Below are 17,810 nucleotides of genomic sequence, written 5' to 3'. Positions count from 1 at the left end.
ACATGGCAGATTTTGCAGCTTGAAACTTGGTTGAGTATTTAAAATATTCAGCCTCCTCTCAGCATCCAAACACCTTGCTGCTTGGATGATTCCCGACTCCTTTATTCTCTGCTACATCATGATTCCAACTCAGTCTCATCCTTCACAGACCAGAGTTTTGTTTTTAATCATAGACGGATCTGATCAAGACAAACTGCATCTGCCTCCTGCCAACATTGCATGAGCAGATAAGTCTGGCACAAAGACAGTAACCATTCTGTAGGGAAACTTTCTTCTTGTGAAATTATCTGCTGTGATGCATTTCAAATTTAGCTCCCTTATTTTGGATTGCTGAAAGCAGTCGCCATTCTTGGTTTGGTTAAACAATAGAATTGGAACTACAGAAGGTCACATAGCTACCGTGATCCAACTGCAGAAAGTATGTCCATTTGCAAATACTCCCATTTGGCCAGGCCCAAAGTTAGAGTATAATCTTGTTAAGTTGGATGTGCCTACTTGCAAATAAGCTCAAGATACTCATCCAGTTAAAAACTGATTTTCACTGTTATTTTTTTATCGATAATTTTATTGTATCTATATTAGGATGAATTTAGTTAAGAAAATTCTTTTTTGGGGTAATATTTCTAAAAACTGGATTTTTAAATCCTGCAATAAAAGATTATAATTAGATTAAATTTTTAAATAGCTTTGAAGCTACATTTTTAATGCAAAGTCATTGTAGGAGAAGATAGGAAATCTAAGGAACTTAGTTCTTATAAATTCATTAGGAAATTGTATTTTTGTTCTAGTAGGAAAAGCAGAAAAAGGTGTCTGAGTAAATTTCGTTAAAGATTGTTTTGTTTTGTAGGGATTAGTTCTACTTTTCTTGCCACCAACGCTGAGTTCTTGAATGAAGCCTCAAATCAGGTTTCTTATCCACTAACTTAACCACAGCTCAATAATCTCAGTGTATTTTTAGACCTACTTCCACCTCATATATCACTAACAGAGCCAGCCCCTCAATTAGCTGAACCATCACCAGACCATAGAGGCTAGCTGCTGGCTCGAGTGATGTTCTCCACTTCCTATCAGAGCCTTTTCCTAAAGGGGTTTGAGTTTTTAGGCTTTTTCCCCCCAGTAATTTCTTGCCATGTTACGGGGGGAGACATAATGGCTGCCCAGGAACAAGATAACCAACCCCCCAGAGCCTGGAAGGGGCCGGGGCATGTTACATGCAAAGACAGGTCTTGATGTGAGAGGCAAGATCTCCAGTGCCTAGTGTCTCCTTTCCCACAAGCTTCTGGAAGAAACTCTATACCCATCCTCTAAACGACAGTGAAGTTTTCAAAAGTAAGATTCAAACACCAGACCGATTCTTAACTTCAAGTCCCTTACTGCTCCTCCTAAGCAACTTTCAGAACCACCCAATCCAAAAAAGCAAGCCTGTTCACTCTTTTACCTACTGTATTGAATTTTCAAAGAAATAAAGGCTAAAAATGAGGTATGGATGACTTGTCATTTTCAAATCAATATTTGGAAAATTTCTAAAGTTTATAATAGCAAACGCTTTACTTCGTAATTGTTAATTCATCCAAACTGAAAGTCGATATAACTGATAGGCTTGAAATCATTGAGAAGATAATTTCCATTTGAATTATTCTTTACCACGTTGTTGCAAATAGGCTTGTTCGAATGAGGGAAGATGTCGTCATCTACTTTTAGATAGTTTTGCCAAAATATTCTTTATAATCTGGTGCATTAGCCATTATAAATGTGAATGGGCCTCACACCTCCTCACTACCTTTTATTGTGTAGGGAAGAGTTTAATGTTTAATAAAACACAAATTGAAAGCTTCTAAATGTTTCTCAAATGAACATATTTTCTATCACTGCAAATGGAACTTATTATGTTGAGTCATCTTTTATATTTAAATGTTATTGCCTTCCCATGTAGTTTTCCTTATTAATAATTGATCCCTGAAAACACATATTAAGAATTTTTATTTTTTTAACTGAATGAGTAACAGTGTTGTGAACATACTCTTTCCCCTGTGATTTACAGTTACAAATAAGCTTCAATCCCCACGTGGGCCTTTCTCAGTTCTTAGCAAAAAGGCCACGCGCTTTTCTATAGAATGAAGGTAACCCTCGTTGGCCCTTTGTTGACATGCTCAGCAAAGGAGCTGGCACTGGAGAAATGTGGGCATATAACCATCTTCTTCTTTCTAGGTAGGCCTTTCCAAAAGAGAGTTAAGGAACGAACGGGGAAAACTCGGGGCTGGGGAGAGACTGAACTGTTTTTGAGGGCAGAAGACTTTGGTCTCAGAGGCTGTCACTTCAGCATTTTCATGTGCCCGAGATGCCATGAAATTTCATTTCCTCAAATGCAACACCAATATCAACCCTTGACCTTCCCCAAAACTCAGCAAGTTTTTCAATGGCTTGAAATGTCTGTTTTGCAAACCCATTAGCCAAATCAATGTCTGACTCTGAAAGAAATGTTAATTAATTCGTGTTGTTCTCCTAACAGGAAATGACAGACACCATGAGCAATGGAGGACCGCCTCTGATATTTAACGGAAGAGTATAATTAATGTTTTTAAGAGCTGAACATTTTTTAGGATTTTCACGAGGCAAGGAAATACCAAAGGACTAGGAGATGAAACTGAAACAGCTCTTGCGTTTGCTGTTATCTCTCCCTGGCACCCACTACAATTATTATTTCTCTATTTTGCCTCACTTGTGTCTTCAGCTTTTTTTATTAGGTGAAAACTTTCCAGAAATGTTCTAGGACAGTAATTTCAACACTTTCCAGATGGTTCTAAAAAAGTCTTTTCGGGAGGGAAAAAAGAGGAAAAGATGAAACTGAAAGATTCCTCTTCTATACAAACATTATTTGACTAGCATGTTAGATTTGTTATCACTTATTTCGTATAAGTATTCAAAAAGTACAAGTATCAAAAATAACAGTAACTTGTTGATGTCTTTGTTTTGAAAGACGGTGGCTTCAAGAAAGCCATGATTCAAAACCTCAGCAATGCCTTGTTGTAAACACATTGTAATTATTTTCAACTTGTGAATGTACTATATTTCATAATTTATTTGTAAATGACAAAATAACATAAACCATAAAAAAAGATTTTTTTAGAGAGAGAACACTAATCTGTATGATATTTTTGCATTTTTGCACAAGAGTGAAAAGTTGTAAATGAATAAATATCACTTAAGGCAAATAAACATGTATTGATCATACTGTGCAGATTGATCTGCATGTTCATGAATGAGCCTAAGAATAAAACAAACTATGTGTGTGTGTGCGTATATACTGTATACTGTACATATTGAAAATATATACAGCACATATGTATAGCATCATGAATGTAAGTAGGTAGTAGAAAAGAAATTGTAATATTGTGGGGTGTTATCAAGATTCCATTCCCACAGAGATGAGAAAGCAATTGTTCAAGGCTTTTTTATACCCCCAAATCACATTTTAATTTCTACTTAATTTGTTCATTTTCATTCTTTTTATTATGTCTGCTGTAAAAATTATTGCGGTTGAGATTTATAGAGTTGAGTCATCTGAACAGTGTAATATAAAGATAAATTATTAGTTATTTGGCTATTTTATTATTATTATTGTTATTATTATGGTATTTATGTAATGACAATTATTAATACTGATTTATAAGCATAACTTTAAATTATGTACTTCCACATAATTACTGTTGATTATTCATGATATTTACATTTTAAACATTCTACAGCCCAATTAAATTATATGAAAGGATGGGAGAAGTATGCCCAAATGATGAAGTTACAATTAGCTTCGCTATAATTTAATTTAGTATTTTGTTTGCTTTATAATTCCAGAATAATACAGACAAATCTTTTTTAAGAATGCATATATACAAAGAACCTGAAAGACTTCTCTGTAGAAGAAAATAAGAGGATAGGCTCACATTTACATAGCAAGATTCAATATTTCCATGATGGAATGTTAAAATAGCAACCTGAGACAATATGTATAGGCAAGAAAATAGCATGGTTTTTGAAAATATTTATGAGAACATAACCTCTGGCAGCAGATAAAGAACTCATATTTTAAAATATACAGCTCTCACTGTATTGCATACTTTTATTTTTCCCCAAAGCTAATAAATTTTCAACTGATTTTTTAATGACTTGCCTACTGAACCCTAGGTAAATTAACACCTTTAATATCTAGTATGAGAACATATTATAAATTAAAAGCAAAATATGGGTTTTAATTGTGCTAAGAAAATAATAATTCCAGCTAATGGAAATCTGAGGGTCTTTTAGTTTTAGAGCAACATAATTATGACCTACCATATTTAAATCAGCTCATTAAAAATGTCTGGCTGTATCCAGTCAAAAGAAATAACTGGACTGTGGTTGTTCAGTGTAGTTTTTGAAGTCTCCCAACTCATTTGGATAACTTCATTATCCAGTAGATTATAGAAGTTGCCATAAATGCAACCTCAGATAGTGAATCAACATTAGCACTGTTCATTGGATGCTACAAGCAGGCATGATCTTTGTTTCTGGAAATCTAAACTATGCAATGCAGATATTTTGTGTGAATGTGGTCCTACTGAATTTATCCAAGTATGCAGTCTTGTACTGAAAGAATAATCACCAACTCAACTTTAGGTTACATTTCTTCATAGACATGTTTGCACAATACGCAGTTATAATACATCAGTAAGATCTTTTCTTGCCTTTGAAATAATTTATGAAATCACACTTAAAGGACAAAAGTAGGCATCCCACTGCTTTGACATAGAGTTAAGAAGAAATAAAATCATCACAATTTTCCAAATAGTCTACAGTGTATTTAACCAAGTAGAGCTATATCTTTAAATGTAAGTTATTTTAACCCAACATTTTCAGGGCTCAGTTTCTTAGAGTGATATATTTGGGATGTGTAGTCATTCTTTTTGAGATAGATAGGGGAAATTAGGAAGACATTGTTGCAGTACTTGAAAATTTAATTTTCACAATACAATGAACTATGAACTAGAGTATTTTTAAGTGACCGCATTACAGCTTTACTATGAGCCTACCCTTGGGAAAAAGTAATGTGATCCTAAAATAGAAAAGGAATATGTGAAACTGGTGTGGTGGTGTAGAGACTAGCTGCAAAAGGTGCAGTTATTATAAGCATAGAAGATTAAAAGTGGACTCATCTTGAAATTTTTTAACCATATATGTGTGTGTATGTGTACACACCTACACACAAATATATACAATTGTTTAAAAGTAGAATATGGTATGATGACTCTATTGATATGTCTATGTAATAAAAATGGCATCTTTTGAAACTACATATGGTATGGGTTTTCTTTTCATCACAATACAAAAAGTATTTTCTTACCCCTGGCTGGTTTATCTCAGTGGATAAAGCGTTAGCCTGCTCACAGAAGGGTCCTGGGTTCAATTCCCAGTCAAGGGCACGTACCTGGGTTGCAGGTTTGTTCCCTACCCTGATCAGGGCAAGTGTGCAGGACGCACCAATCAATGTGTCTCTCTCACATAGAAACTGTACTTGGAGGTTTGAATGTTGCCCTTCTCCTGCAGGAAGATTCTCTCTGGAGATTCTGGGCAGCAGTAACCCTCATCTCCCTGTCAGCCAGGTGGTTCTGAAGATAAACAACCAATACTCTACAGTGTAGGACTATATTGCCAGTGTTTTTAGATATTATGCTTTGTGTTTTTCATCCCATCATGTTTACAAGATGCCCAATGTGTCTCTTGCTTCTGGTGAGAAGAAAGAGGAAGACAATTACAGCTGCTCCTTGACTTACGGTGGGATTATGTCCTGATAATCTAAGTATTGTGAGGACATTTAAGGTAGGGTAGGTTAAGGGCTCTGATAATCAGCAGGTTATGTATGTTAAATGCATTTCTCACATGATATTTTCAACCTATGATGGTTTTATTGTGATGTAGCTCCAACGTAAGTCAAGGAATATCTGTATTTAGAGGACTCTGCTGATCTATTTGGGTTTGTCAAATTGGTTGCTACTGGCATTTGAGGTGGACAGTAATTCATCGGCAGACTGTCCTATATATTTCAGGCCATTAATCACCTCTGGGCCCCACCCTCTAATGCCAGGAGGATTCTTTAGTTGTAACAACCAAAAATGTCCTAGCAAATTTTTACCTATCTCTTTGATAGGGAACCATTGCCCCATGATTTAGAATCACCCAGGTAAACCTCTGAACATTACCCAGAGCAGCCAATGTTAATGCTACCCACAAATATAGACTTGAACTGCTCAGGGCCATAAACTCACTGTTCTAAGGTTGGCCTATGTTATCTGATACAATAGCCACTATCTTATCTCATGTGATTATTTAAATAGAAAGTAATTAAAATAAAAGCAAATATTCAGTTTCTCAGTTGAACTAGCCACATTCTTGGGGCTGAATAGCCACATATGGACAACAGTTACAGCAGATTTCCATCACCTCAGAAAGTCGTATGGGACAATGCTAGTCAAAAACACTAGCGGGGAACTGCTTCCTAACCTTCAGGACTTAGACAGGTTCTGCCACTGTCAACCAATGACTCCTATAATAGAACGTATGAAAAGATACTCCATGGAACTTGAAGTCGATGGACCAGTTCAATCCATGGACCGAGCTCACAAAAATACAGTTTAGACCAAAACCACAATAAAGTTGAGAAGTTGCATTAGAGGGTTCATGTTTTTTTTTAAAAAAATTCTATTCATGGCAAGCTATCACTAAATCACTAAATATTTTGTGTTTGACAGGTAAAAAGAGATGTGTAGCTCCAATTTTTGAAGAAATTTATTCAGCCCATTTCCATGCGCCAATGAAAAAAATTCTACATTTGTTGTGCTTGGAAAGGTGAGAACAACAATATGCTGCTCTCTGCTCTTTATTTTAGCTCAAAAGTAGCATACTTAGAAACCTTATGTTCAAACCTACTTTCAAAAATTATTCAAAGATTATTTAGCAAACATGTGTCAGAAAGTCAGAGAGAGCATCTTAAGTACCATTTGGTTAGAACACAGTTTCCAAATACAGTTTCAGAACTTGGCGTCTCTTCAATCTTTTCTTCCTTAAATCATTTTTTTCTGGAAACATATGTAATATTTCTTACTCAAAGTATATGACAGCCAAGAAATTCAATTATTCCAAATCCATAAATCACAGGTTGTCGGTTAGTGATAGCAGAGGAAACCAATTCAGAAATTGCTTGGAAATGTAGATGCCTCATAAAATTACAGAGAAGGATTTTTTTTTAATCTTTTGCCAGCAAAATTGCTTACTGAATACGAGTCTTTTTATCAAGAATGTTTTTCCCAAGCAATATATTTTGAAAAGTCAAACTCCAGAACTAATAAAAAAATTTCAATATTTTAACAGTTAAATATTATCTATATCAACTAATTATAGGCAGATAGCCCTTATTTAATTGGAAATCTTTAAGAACCAGGATCCATATTTATTTATTTCACATCAACTACAAACTATTGATTTCAAAATTTTTTCTCCATTAACACCCAAAAGTTCTGCTTCTTTGCCATACAATATATTGCAAGCCCTACCCCAACAATTCAAAATGTGCTATATTACTGAAAATTGCCTCTAGATCTTGGCTGAAGCTTTACAGAAGAAGCTAAAATCTTGTCAAATTTGCAAAAAACCTTTCTCTAACCACAAGGAATCAGGACTCATGACTGTTCCTTGTTTTATTAATCTATTGGTCCCCACCTTACTCAGGCAGAGATAAGGAGGGCTGGAAGGAATGCCTGTCTTGGGCCCTCCAAAGTCACTGCCCAGATTTTTTTTAAAGCTACATTTTTCTTTGTGGGTGGCTTTACCAGCCAATACTATCCCTCACTCTGTCCTTCATAATAAATCAGCCAAGCAAAGAGGTAACATTCAACCTTATCATATAAACACTAGAGGCCCAGTGCACAAAATTTGTGCACGGGAGGGGGGTGGTTCCCTCAGCCCAGCCTGTACCCTCTCCATTCTGGGATCCCTCTCACAATCCTAGACCCCTGGCTCCTAATTCTCACCTGCCTGCCTTCCTGGCCGCCCCTAACTGCCCCCTGCTGCCAGCCAGGTCACCCCCAACTGCCCCCTCCCTGCCGACCTGGTCACTCCTAATTGCCCCCCCTGCCAGCCTAATCATCCCCAACTGCCTCCCCCCCCCCGCCCCCCCCCCCCGCTGGCCTGGTTGCCCCACTGCCCCCCCCCCACCAGTCTGGTTGCCCTTCATGCCCCCCCACAGGCCTGGTTGCCCCACGCAGCCTGCTGTCCAGTCGTTTGGTCGCCCCTCACTAACCCCCCTGCTGGCCTGGTCATAGGAAGCCATCTTGTGAGGGCATGAGGGTTAATTTGCATATTACCTCTTTATTATATAGGATACTCAAAAGGCCCTATGATGTCTAGATGTCCACTGCCCTCATTACAATTCAAAGTCTTTTGAGATCTGAGCTTCTCTGTCTTCTCTGCCTTCTAAGTATAGTAATACTTTTACATCAACCTCAGAGAAAAATGAAATAAAATAAAGGCTCTATGTTCTCTCAAATAAAGCAAACTTTGGGAGAGAAAGTCAAGTTTCCAGGTGACGGTAGAGTGAATAGTGGTAATTTTAGCTTATTGTTATCCTTTTTATTTTTATATTTTTTAGCTTATTGTTATCTATCAGTAAAAAGGACAGTGGTGCAGCAGATAAAGCATAAGCATTTATCAAGTGCTATTTTAACATATGTTGTCTGTCTATAAGTGTAGGTATCCCTTTATGATAGTAATAACATTTATTTAATATGAAGTAAGTACATCAATATTTCACCTAAAAGGTGAACTAATTTCTGGCTGTAGGCATGTATTTTAAGGCCATTCAACCGAACCATGCACCTTGTATACACTTGGGTCCAAAAAAACAAACCACAACTCCATCCCATATTTGCTTGTTCTGCTGCTTCTGACCTTACATCCAAGTTTCTGGTTCTGTGGTGCTGTCTTGATTTCAGTTTCTGGCCTCTGGAACTTGAACCTGAGACTTTATCTCTCTAGTTGCCAAGTTTTGACCACTACACCCACTGATTTTCCTCCAGGCACTCAGGACTTTCACAGCTGCCTTCCACCTGCATCAGCCAGGGAAGTCCAGCCTTGGTCACCAAGCCAGCAGCACCCAGTGACAGAATCAGCTCCAGCAATGCTGGTCACCTGCAAACAGGCATGAACTCAAATCGGAAATAGGAATTCAAAGGAAGGATCTCAGATACCTAAAAAGAAAGCTTGAGCTTCCTATACCTCAAGTGCAGTGATGGCGAACCTATGACACGTGTGTCAGAGGTGACAGGCGGACTCATTTTTTTGGTTGATTTTTCTTTGTTAAATGGCATTTAAATATATAAAATAAATATCAAAAATATAAATCTTTGTTTTACTATGGTTGCAAATATCAAAAAATTTCTATATGTGACACGGCACCAGAGTTAAGTTAGGGTTTTTTCAAAATGCTGACACGCCGAGCTCAAAAGGTTCGCCATCACTGCTCTAGTGTAAAAAGAAGAAGGTTGGAAAGTCTAAGAGATCATTGGTGATAGGCAAGAACTGTCAGGTAGAAGCTGGGGCAAGACCATTTTACCCTGGGCTCCAGAAGGGAATCGGGTCAGTCAGCTACAGAGAAAACTTTGTCATGAACAAAATTCCTCCTTTGTATGTGAGATATGATTACTCCTTGTAATACCTGTCTCTTTTTATTGAAATGACTAGTTTAGTCTTCCTATCTGCATAAAAGACATCAAAGGAAAAGGTTTTATTCAAGCAGAATAACACTCTCAGTACCACCCTAAATGGATATGGTACAAGACAGCAGGGATCCCAGTGAGAAATGTCAAGGGAAAGTGGGAGTTGCTTTCACTAATTAGTGGTCCTCCTCACCCAGAATACCTTTTTCAGCGTGACTCTTGGTCTAGACCTTTATTTTACTGACAAATGTGGCTTTCATCTAGTCTTCCCTGGTCAAGTTCTACATGCTGTTGCATTCTTTAAAAAAAAAAAATACTTTTTTTTAAAACTGATTTTGAGAGAGAAGAAACATCCATGAGAGAGAGAAACATCAATTGGCTGATGCCTGCATACTCCCAACCTGGGATCGAGCCTGCAACCTGGGCATGTGCCTTGACCTGAATTGAACTGGCAACCTTTCAGTGTGCAGAACGACGCCCAACCAATGAGCCACACAGCACGGGCTGTTGCATTCTTTTGTGCTGGGAAGGTCCAGTCTTTGCTACTGGATAAAGATAGATGCATTATTGTAATAATTTCCAAAGCACAGAAGTATTAAGAACACCTTGTGGACTCTTATGAGGGAGTCTAGAATTTGATCCATTAATTTGCATTTTGTCTAATGACTTGAGAATGAATTATATATCTGAATGCACTGTGTCTAAATTTCATATCTACTTTTCACCCTCAAATTCCCCATACCATGTTCTTTGGAATACATTTAATGTCAAGGACCTGTGAGTTTACACCCACACAAACTCTGCAGCCAGCAGGTGGCTTATTAAACTCCAGCTTTAAAGTAATATTCCAAAAATAAAAAAGAAAATGGTTTTCTATTTTTGTACTGCACTGAGCTAGAGACATGGAAGTAAATGAGAATTTTCACAGGCACCCTTGAAAGCACCATGGTTAATTTTATTGGCCAGAGTTTGAAAACCTTGAAAGAGGGGTGTTGAAACTCCATTGCAGTCAGATTTAATTGGGAAGGAAATAGGGCCTGATGAGAAATGCTGACCCCAGTTCTCATAAAAGGACAGGATAGGTCCTAGCTGGCTTGGCTCAGTGGATGAAGGGTCCTGGGTTTGATTCTGGCCAGGCTCACATGCCCAGGTTGCAGGCTGGATCCCCAGTGGGGGATGTGCAGGAGGCAGCTGATCAATGATTTTCTCTCATCATTGATGTTTATATCTCTTTCTCCCTCTCCCTTCTTATTTACAAGCGAAATGTGGCCTGAGCATTTTTTGTTCATAGAAAACGGTCGTTGGTCTTATTTCAGTGACAGAAGAATTACAGGAGAATTTGGCTATGCCTAAGAAAGAGTAGAGCATTCACGTGTGCCAGTGCAAATGAGAATAACACATGTTTTATAGAGAATTCTTTTCCTTCCTGAAGATTGTTCTATATTCCTTGGAAAGAATCATATTTTTTTTTTAGTTTTACTTGTTTCATTAAGTTTTAATGCAAAATTTACCATAATGTGGTCCCTTTTTGTGTACTCCAAAGGGAAATACAAAGTAAAATTCTTCATTCAGCATAAGAAATGTGTGGAAATTACATAATAGCATTCTACCTTTCTGACTCTATATAAATTATGCAGTGTTTTATGTTCCTTATTTTGCAAAATTTACTGAGTTGGCACCCTGAACTATATGAAAGAAATAATCAACTGCATTGTTCATTATCACTGCATTTACATCAATCTGAATAAAAACGATCAACTCAGGGCCCCTGTCCTGTAAGTCAGGACTCTTTAGGTGCTGGTTCTTGCCCTTCAGCAGGTAGTATAATGGCCTGGAGGGCTTGGTGAACAGGGTGCTGGCTCCACCCCAGGTGCTGGGTCAGTGAGCCTGCGAGGGGCCTGCCAATGTGCATTTCTAACCACTTCCCTGGTGATACCCAGGGCCCTGGTCGGAGGCCTGACTTTGAGCACCACCAAGAAAACGTAACCTAATGAAAGGATTTGGGTCTTACCTTATAGACAGATACATGTGAATTATTTCATTTCTGTGTGTTTCCAGTAACAGTCTGGTTAATAAAATGTAATAGTTCTTTTCTACATTTGTGAGCATGGTGTACATCTCTAAGTTCAACAATCTAATGGGGAAGTGAGAAGGGTTTTCAGAGTCAAAAGTTGATCCTAAGTCCTCTTTTGAAGGATTGTAGTTCAAAACAAGTCGTCAGTAAATAATTGCCTGAATTCTTGCCATTCCTACAGTACTTCCGGTAAGTGAAATTTACCAATTTATAGCTCATGTTTGCCATCTGCTGGCGTATTTGTGAGTTACAAGGGGTCTGCATCAACCAATAGCTGGTGGATACTGATTTGTGTTGTGTTCAGATATTTGTTTTTTCATTTTCCAAACCCATTAGGCAAATTTTAAACGTGTGTTTCCCCCGGAAGCACTCTATTTTACAAATTACTTCAAACAACCAGTTTGTGTTGAACCTATTTTAATTCTTGCTACTGAAAAATAAAATTGCACACTTGTATCTCAGTATACCTACTGCACATATACAGTGAATTTTATCAATAAAATATTTTAAGAGGATACTATATTGAAATCTGTGTTTTAAGCTGAATCAAATGTTTATATGTGTCAATTGCTTATAATAACAGTACCTTGAAGTGGAGTTGAAATTAATCATGCTAATAATACCAAAACAAAACATCATTCCGAGAGATGGGGCCAAGGCATTCTGCAGTTTTTATTCATACTCACTCTTTTCCAAAAATTTCCTCTTAAGTCCAGGGCTCCACCTTACTATTTATTCAAGGAGGTCATATGATCCTGCTCCCAAGTTTAGCTTTTACAGCCTTAATTAGGCTGAATCATGCATATTATAACTGAAGTGCTGGTCACGGACTCAAAAAGGGGTATACTATTGATCATTTATTTATATATGATCATTTATATTGATCATTTATAGATCATTTAATAGTGGCCAGTCATTGTACTTAGTATTGCACTGTCATTATTTCTTTAATCCTCACAACTTTTCCCTATCATCATACCTCTACACTACAGATTAGGAAGTTGAATTCATGGGATTTATACATCCAGATTCTTTTTTAATTATATGAGTGTGTGTATTACCTGTAAAAATTGGAGCATGTAGCACAAACTCTTTTGTAATTTATGTTAGCAAACTACTAATCATTGCACGTGTGGTTATTCCAGAGATTCTTTGATTGTGAGGAATAGAAACATGCTAACATAATTATGTGCATGTTGGAGAGGGAGAGGTCAATGGTTAAAAAATAATAAAACAGAGTATTCCAGGAACATTGTCTCAGGGGTCAGTGGACACAGGGTCAAAGTTGTTTTGAACCTTCTCTTCTCACCTTGGAGAAAGGAGATTTTCTTCACATATATTTACTTACCTTTGGCTCGACAGGGTTTTCCAGAGACAGGACCACCAATGCCTGACTGTATGTGACACTTTGATTAAATTTTAGGAGAAAAGAGAATGGTGCCGTCCAACAATGGGTCCTTGATCAAATAAACTTTGTGTATGTCTGTGAAATGGGAGATTAGTAGGAAAAATCTCGTGGTTCTTCTGCCATCTTCATCCCTGGGTGATAGGTAGAAACGGTTAATTTGGTAAAGTAAGTTCATAATGGTGAATGTAGGCTGAATTACCTTTTCATTTCCAAATTATGCCAAGTGTGGAAAGTGGCTAGCAAGTAGGCCAGAGTTAAGAAAACTAAAACACAGTTTTCAAAATAAAACAGGCAAATTTCTAAATTGCTTATGAACATAGAAACCGTTACAAACTACTCCATATTTACAATTTGCAGAAAATCATTACTGGGATCATCGATTTCAGCTAAGATTTCTTTTTTTTTTTTTTAGCTGATCTCAGAGAGGAAAGGAGAGGAGAGAGACAGAAACATTAAGGACGAGAGAAAATTATCGACCTGCTGCCTCCTGCATGCCCCACACTGGTAAATGTACCGTGACCTCCTGGTTCATAGGTCAAAGCTCAACCACTGAGCCATACCAGCTGGGCAATTTCAGGTAAGTTTTCTTTCAACAGAATTATCTTGATTTCCAAGCTTGGGGTTTTGTTTGTTTGTGTTGTGTTGTTATTGTTGTTTTTTGCTTAATTGCTTTTGGACAATTTATTTTATTTCAAATTACAGGTATTCTAGAGGCTTGACTACAAGAAGAGGTTTAGATTTAGATGGTTTGGGTGCCATCAAGGCATCAGGAGATTTTAAAGTTCCTTAGGTTTTAAAGTTCCAACAGGTTTGTTGCAGGACTTTGCAACAAAATCAAGGTAAAGGCTTGTACATTTCCCATTTATGAGCTTAACATGTTTCTCACCAGGCTTTGGGAGCCGTCTCATCCCATTACCATCTCGTGCTGAATTTGAAGTCAATTAAAGAATACCACAGCAAATGCTTTTTACTTATCTTATTAGAACCTCTTGTCCTCTCTATAATAGCCAGGGCAAGTATTATTGAGGCAGGAGAGTAAAACCTAGGAAAGGTCCTTGGCAAGTGGAATGGGGAAAGTGAGACAGCTGTCCCATTCAAACTGGCCCCATCAACACCCTGACTCACCTGCCTCCTCCTCTCATGCACTGCCAGTCCTTTAAACATTCAGTCCTCAGGACAAGGAGCTCTGGTCAGCGTCAAAAAGTCTTAGGAATAAACCTAAGGTCTGTTGACCACAGACAGAGTTTTGGTTGAACTAGAGTTAATGTTTGGCCTCAGTTGTGTTTCAGCTCCAGGCCCAGAAATGTGGCAAAACCAGACCAAGCGACACCAGCTGCGTGGAATAATGACCCCTGACCTAGCACTGACCAATCAGTAGAGGTCACCACCCTGAAAGGACATTGGGTGTTAGACCCATGGGTCACACTAGACCTGGGTTCAGCAACTTCGGTACTTGAGTTCTGGCTGGGAAAGAATTCAGAACCAAGGCTCAAACAATAAGAGAACATCTTATATGATAAAGAGGTGATATGCAAATTGACCACCACACCCTCACAAGATGGCTGCCTATGACCAGGCCGGCAGGGGGGTTAGTGAGGGGCGACCAAACGACTGAACAAGCAGGCTGCATGGGGCGACAGGCCGGCAGGGGGGTTAGTGACGGATGACCAAATGACTGAACAAGCAGGCTGCGTGGGGTGACCATGCTGGTGGGGGAGCTGTGAGGGGTGACCAGGCTGGCAGGGGGGAAGCTGGGGACAACCAGGCCAGCAGAGGGGCAGTTGGGGTGATTAGGCCGACAGGGGGGGAAGTGAGGGGTGACCAGGCTGGTGGGGGGGGGGCAATTAGGCTGGCAGGGGGGCAGTGAAGGGTGACCAGGCAGGCAGGCAGGTGAGCGATTAGGAGCCAGTGGTCCAGGATTGTGAGAGGGATGTCCGACTGCTGGTTTAGGCTCGATTCCGGGATCAGGAGTCGGACATCCCTCAAGGGGTCTTGGATTGGAGAAGGTGCAGGCTGAGCTGAGGGATGCCCCCCTCCCCCCACCATGCACGAATTTTGTGCACTGTGCCTCTAGTTTATTTATAAAACCCTACAAGTAGAAGTAATTCCTAGAAGAAATGGGCTTAGGAAGCAAGTTATAGAGGAAAGGAAGGGCCCTTGGAACTTGGGAGTGAGGACACTAGTGGTAACACACCTGGGGAGAGGAGGAGGTGGAAGAAGGAAAGGGAAAAGGAACGGGGAGGGCATACTCCCAAGAGTGAGAGCTCTCTGCATCCTGGCCCTAAGGGTTTTAAGGATGGAGCTTTCAGGGGAGGTACCAAGGGAAGATCTCTGAGAATAGTCAGCAGTTTTCCAGGTGTGTCCTCTCAGGATTGAGGTCTCCACTCATTGATTGGCCAGCACCAGAGGGTCACTATTCAATGCAGCTGGTCCTGAGGTCCTCTGTGGCTGGTTTTGCAGCTGAAATACAACTGAGGGCTAGATTTATCTCTAGGGAGAAAAGGTCAGGGGGATCCAAACCTCATGTCCAGCAATATCCTAGGGGAGCAAAAGTCACCCTGGAGTCAAGGTTCCACCCTACAATTGTTGTTTGCTAGGCACCCAGGGCTTTCCACCCTGGTGACCTTCTGATCTGGCCCATTGTCCTTGCTCTGCTCCTGTCTAACTGCCTACCACACCTGGAAAGCTGATGAATATTCTGTTTCGATCCTCACCTGAGACCTCACCTAAAACTCCTGCCTTTAGAAAACAGATTAAAAACTCTTAAGGCAATGGACCCAGTTCCAGCTCTCTCTCTCTCTCTCTCTCTCTCTCTCTCTCTCTCTCTCTCTCTCTGGACCACTCTTCACCTTCCCCCTTCTTTCCTAAGGCATGGATCTTTGTTTTCTTTCTTCAAGGACCCTTCTTTTGCTTCAGTAACTTTGTTCATGAGTCCACGCAGCCCAGATGGCTCACTTCTTCTGCCTCTATGACTTTCTAAAAGGCCAAGGCAGCTCCACCTAGGCTCACTGCTGTTGCTATGTCTTGCCTCTTCTATCTTAAGACCTTCCTTTGTTCAACTTTAATGAACATACTCTCAAAATCCCCTGGACTCATGTTGTGAGATCTTTCCTGCAAGAAGTCAAGAACTGAGAGCCGGCATCATTGTCCCTGTTTAACAAGTGTGAAAACAGGTTTACAGAGGTGAGAGCCTTTTTACAGGAGCTACGGGAGGCACAAGTGTGCTAGTACTCACACCACTAATTGCTATACAATTTTCTTGGCACTTATACAGTGTAATCTGTGTTCTGTGTTTATATTTAGTTTAGTTTCTATTTCCTCACTTAGACTGTGACTTCTTTATCACAGAGATATTTTTGTTTTGTTTTTTGGAGGTGTTTTTTTTTTTAGTCATACAAGGGGTTGCAGTGGTGAAGGACACAGATATGGTCCCTGCCTTAACTTGGAGTCTTGTGAAGGAACCAGCAAACAGGCAATTAACATAAAATTAACATAAAACAAGTTCTTGATGGTGGTAATTTGCAAAGATGGGAAACTACCCAATTTTTCATGGGAGAAGAGGATAGTGTGGTAGTAAACTCTGCCGAGAAGAATGTAAAATTTAAGCTAGCCCAGCCAGTGTTGCTCAGTGGTTGAGCATGGACCCTATGAACCAGGTCACAGTTTGATTCCCAGTGGGGGCACATGCCTGATTTTGGGCTCAACCCCCAGTAAGGGGCATACAGGAGACAGCGAATTGATGATTCTCTCTCAACATTGATGTTTCACTCTATCTCTCTCCCTTCTTCTCTGAAATAAAATACGTATTTAGAAATTTTTTAAGCTAAAATTTGATGCAGGAGTAGAATTTCCCCATATGAGAGAAGCTTCCATATTCCTAGGTAGAAGGAATAGAATAAGACTGGGGAGGGAGTGGGAGAGAGAGAGGAGAGAGAGAGAGAGAGAGAGAGAGAGAGAGAGAGAGAGAGAGAGAGAGAGAGAGAAGAGAAGGGAAGGGAAGGGAAGGGAAGGGAAGGGAAGGGAAGGGAAGGGAAGGGAAGGGAAGGGAAGGGAAGGGAAGGGAAGGGAAGGGAAGGGAAGAGAGAAAGGCGAGAGAGCTGAATGAAAGCGGATCAAGGAGCATGGGTGCTGGCTAGCAGATGAAATGTGATAAATGAAACTGCTGGGGGTGGGTCGTACAGTGGCCTGTAACTGAAGAGCCATATAATACGCACTTGAGGAGCAGGTACTATGCTGAAGAAAATGGGGCAGCTGTGTGGGGCTTTAAACGGGGAAAGTCATGTTCATATCTGTTTCAGAGAACATCTGGCTACTCCAAAGCGCCCTCTTGACCATTAGGCTAAGTTTCGACATGCAGTTCTGTAGTTTTAGAGCTAGAATGGAGAGAAGTGTCCCAAGAGAGTGACGTTTTGGTTTTGCCCCCACAGGCCTTGGGGCAGATTTGATGTTTGGGAGGACTGTGGTGGGCAGTTAGTGGACAGCCCCAGATACCTAGCAATGGACACTGTAGGGTGGGACCGGGCCCCCAGGGTGACCTTCCTCCCCTAGAATATTGCTGGTCATTCGGTTTAGACCCTCCTGACCT

At 39.7% G+C, this 17,810-nt stretch overlaps 1 protein-coding gene across 1 annotated transcript in view; it reads left to right on the top strand.

Annotated features, from left to right (window-relative positions):
* The window catches only part of TMEM196 (transmembrane protein 196), a 45,912-nt gene extending 42,820 nt beyond the window's left edge, over nt 1–3,092 (top strand). Inside the window, exon 4 of the mRNA XM_081101903.1 lies at nt 2,510–3,092. Within this exon, the coding sequence (XP_080958029.1) occupies nt 2,510–2,569 (60 nt within the window). The 3' untranslated portion in view covers nt 2,570–3,092. The remainder of the gene's footprint in view (nt 1–2,509) is intronic.
* Nucleotides 3,093–17,810: the final 14,718 nt, after the last annotated feature.

Source organism: Myotis nattereri, assembly GCF_964212035.1.
Source record: "Myotis nattereri genome assembly, chromosome: 11".
In the NCBI taxonomy this organism is placed as follows: Eukaryota; Metazoa; Chordata; class Mammalia; order Chiroptera; family Vespertilionidae; genus Myotis; species Myotis nattereri.
The sequence above is the reverse complement of the archived record's forward strand: the minus strand, read 5'-3'. Positions and strand labels throughout refer to the sequence as shown.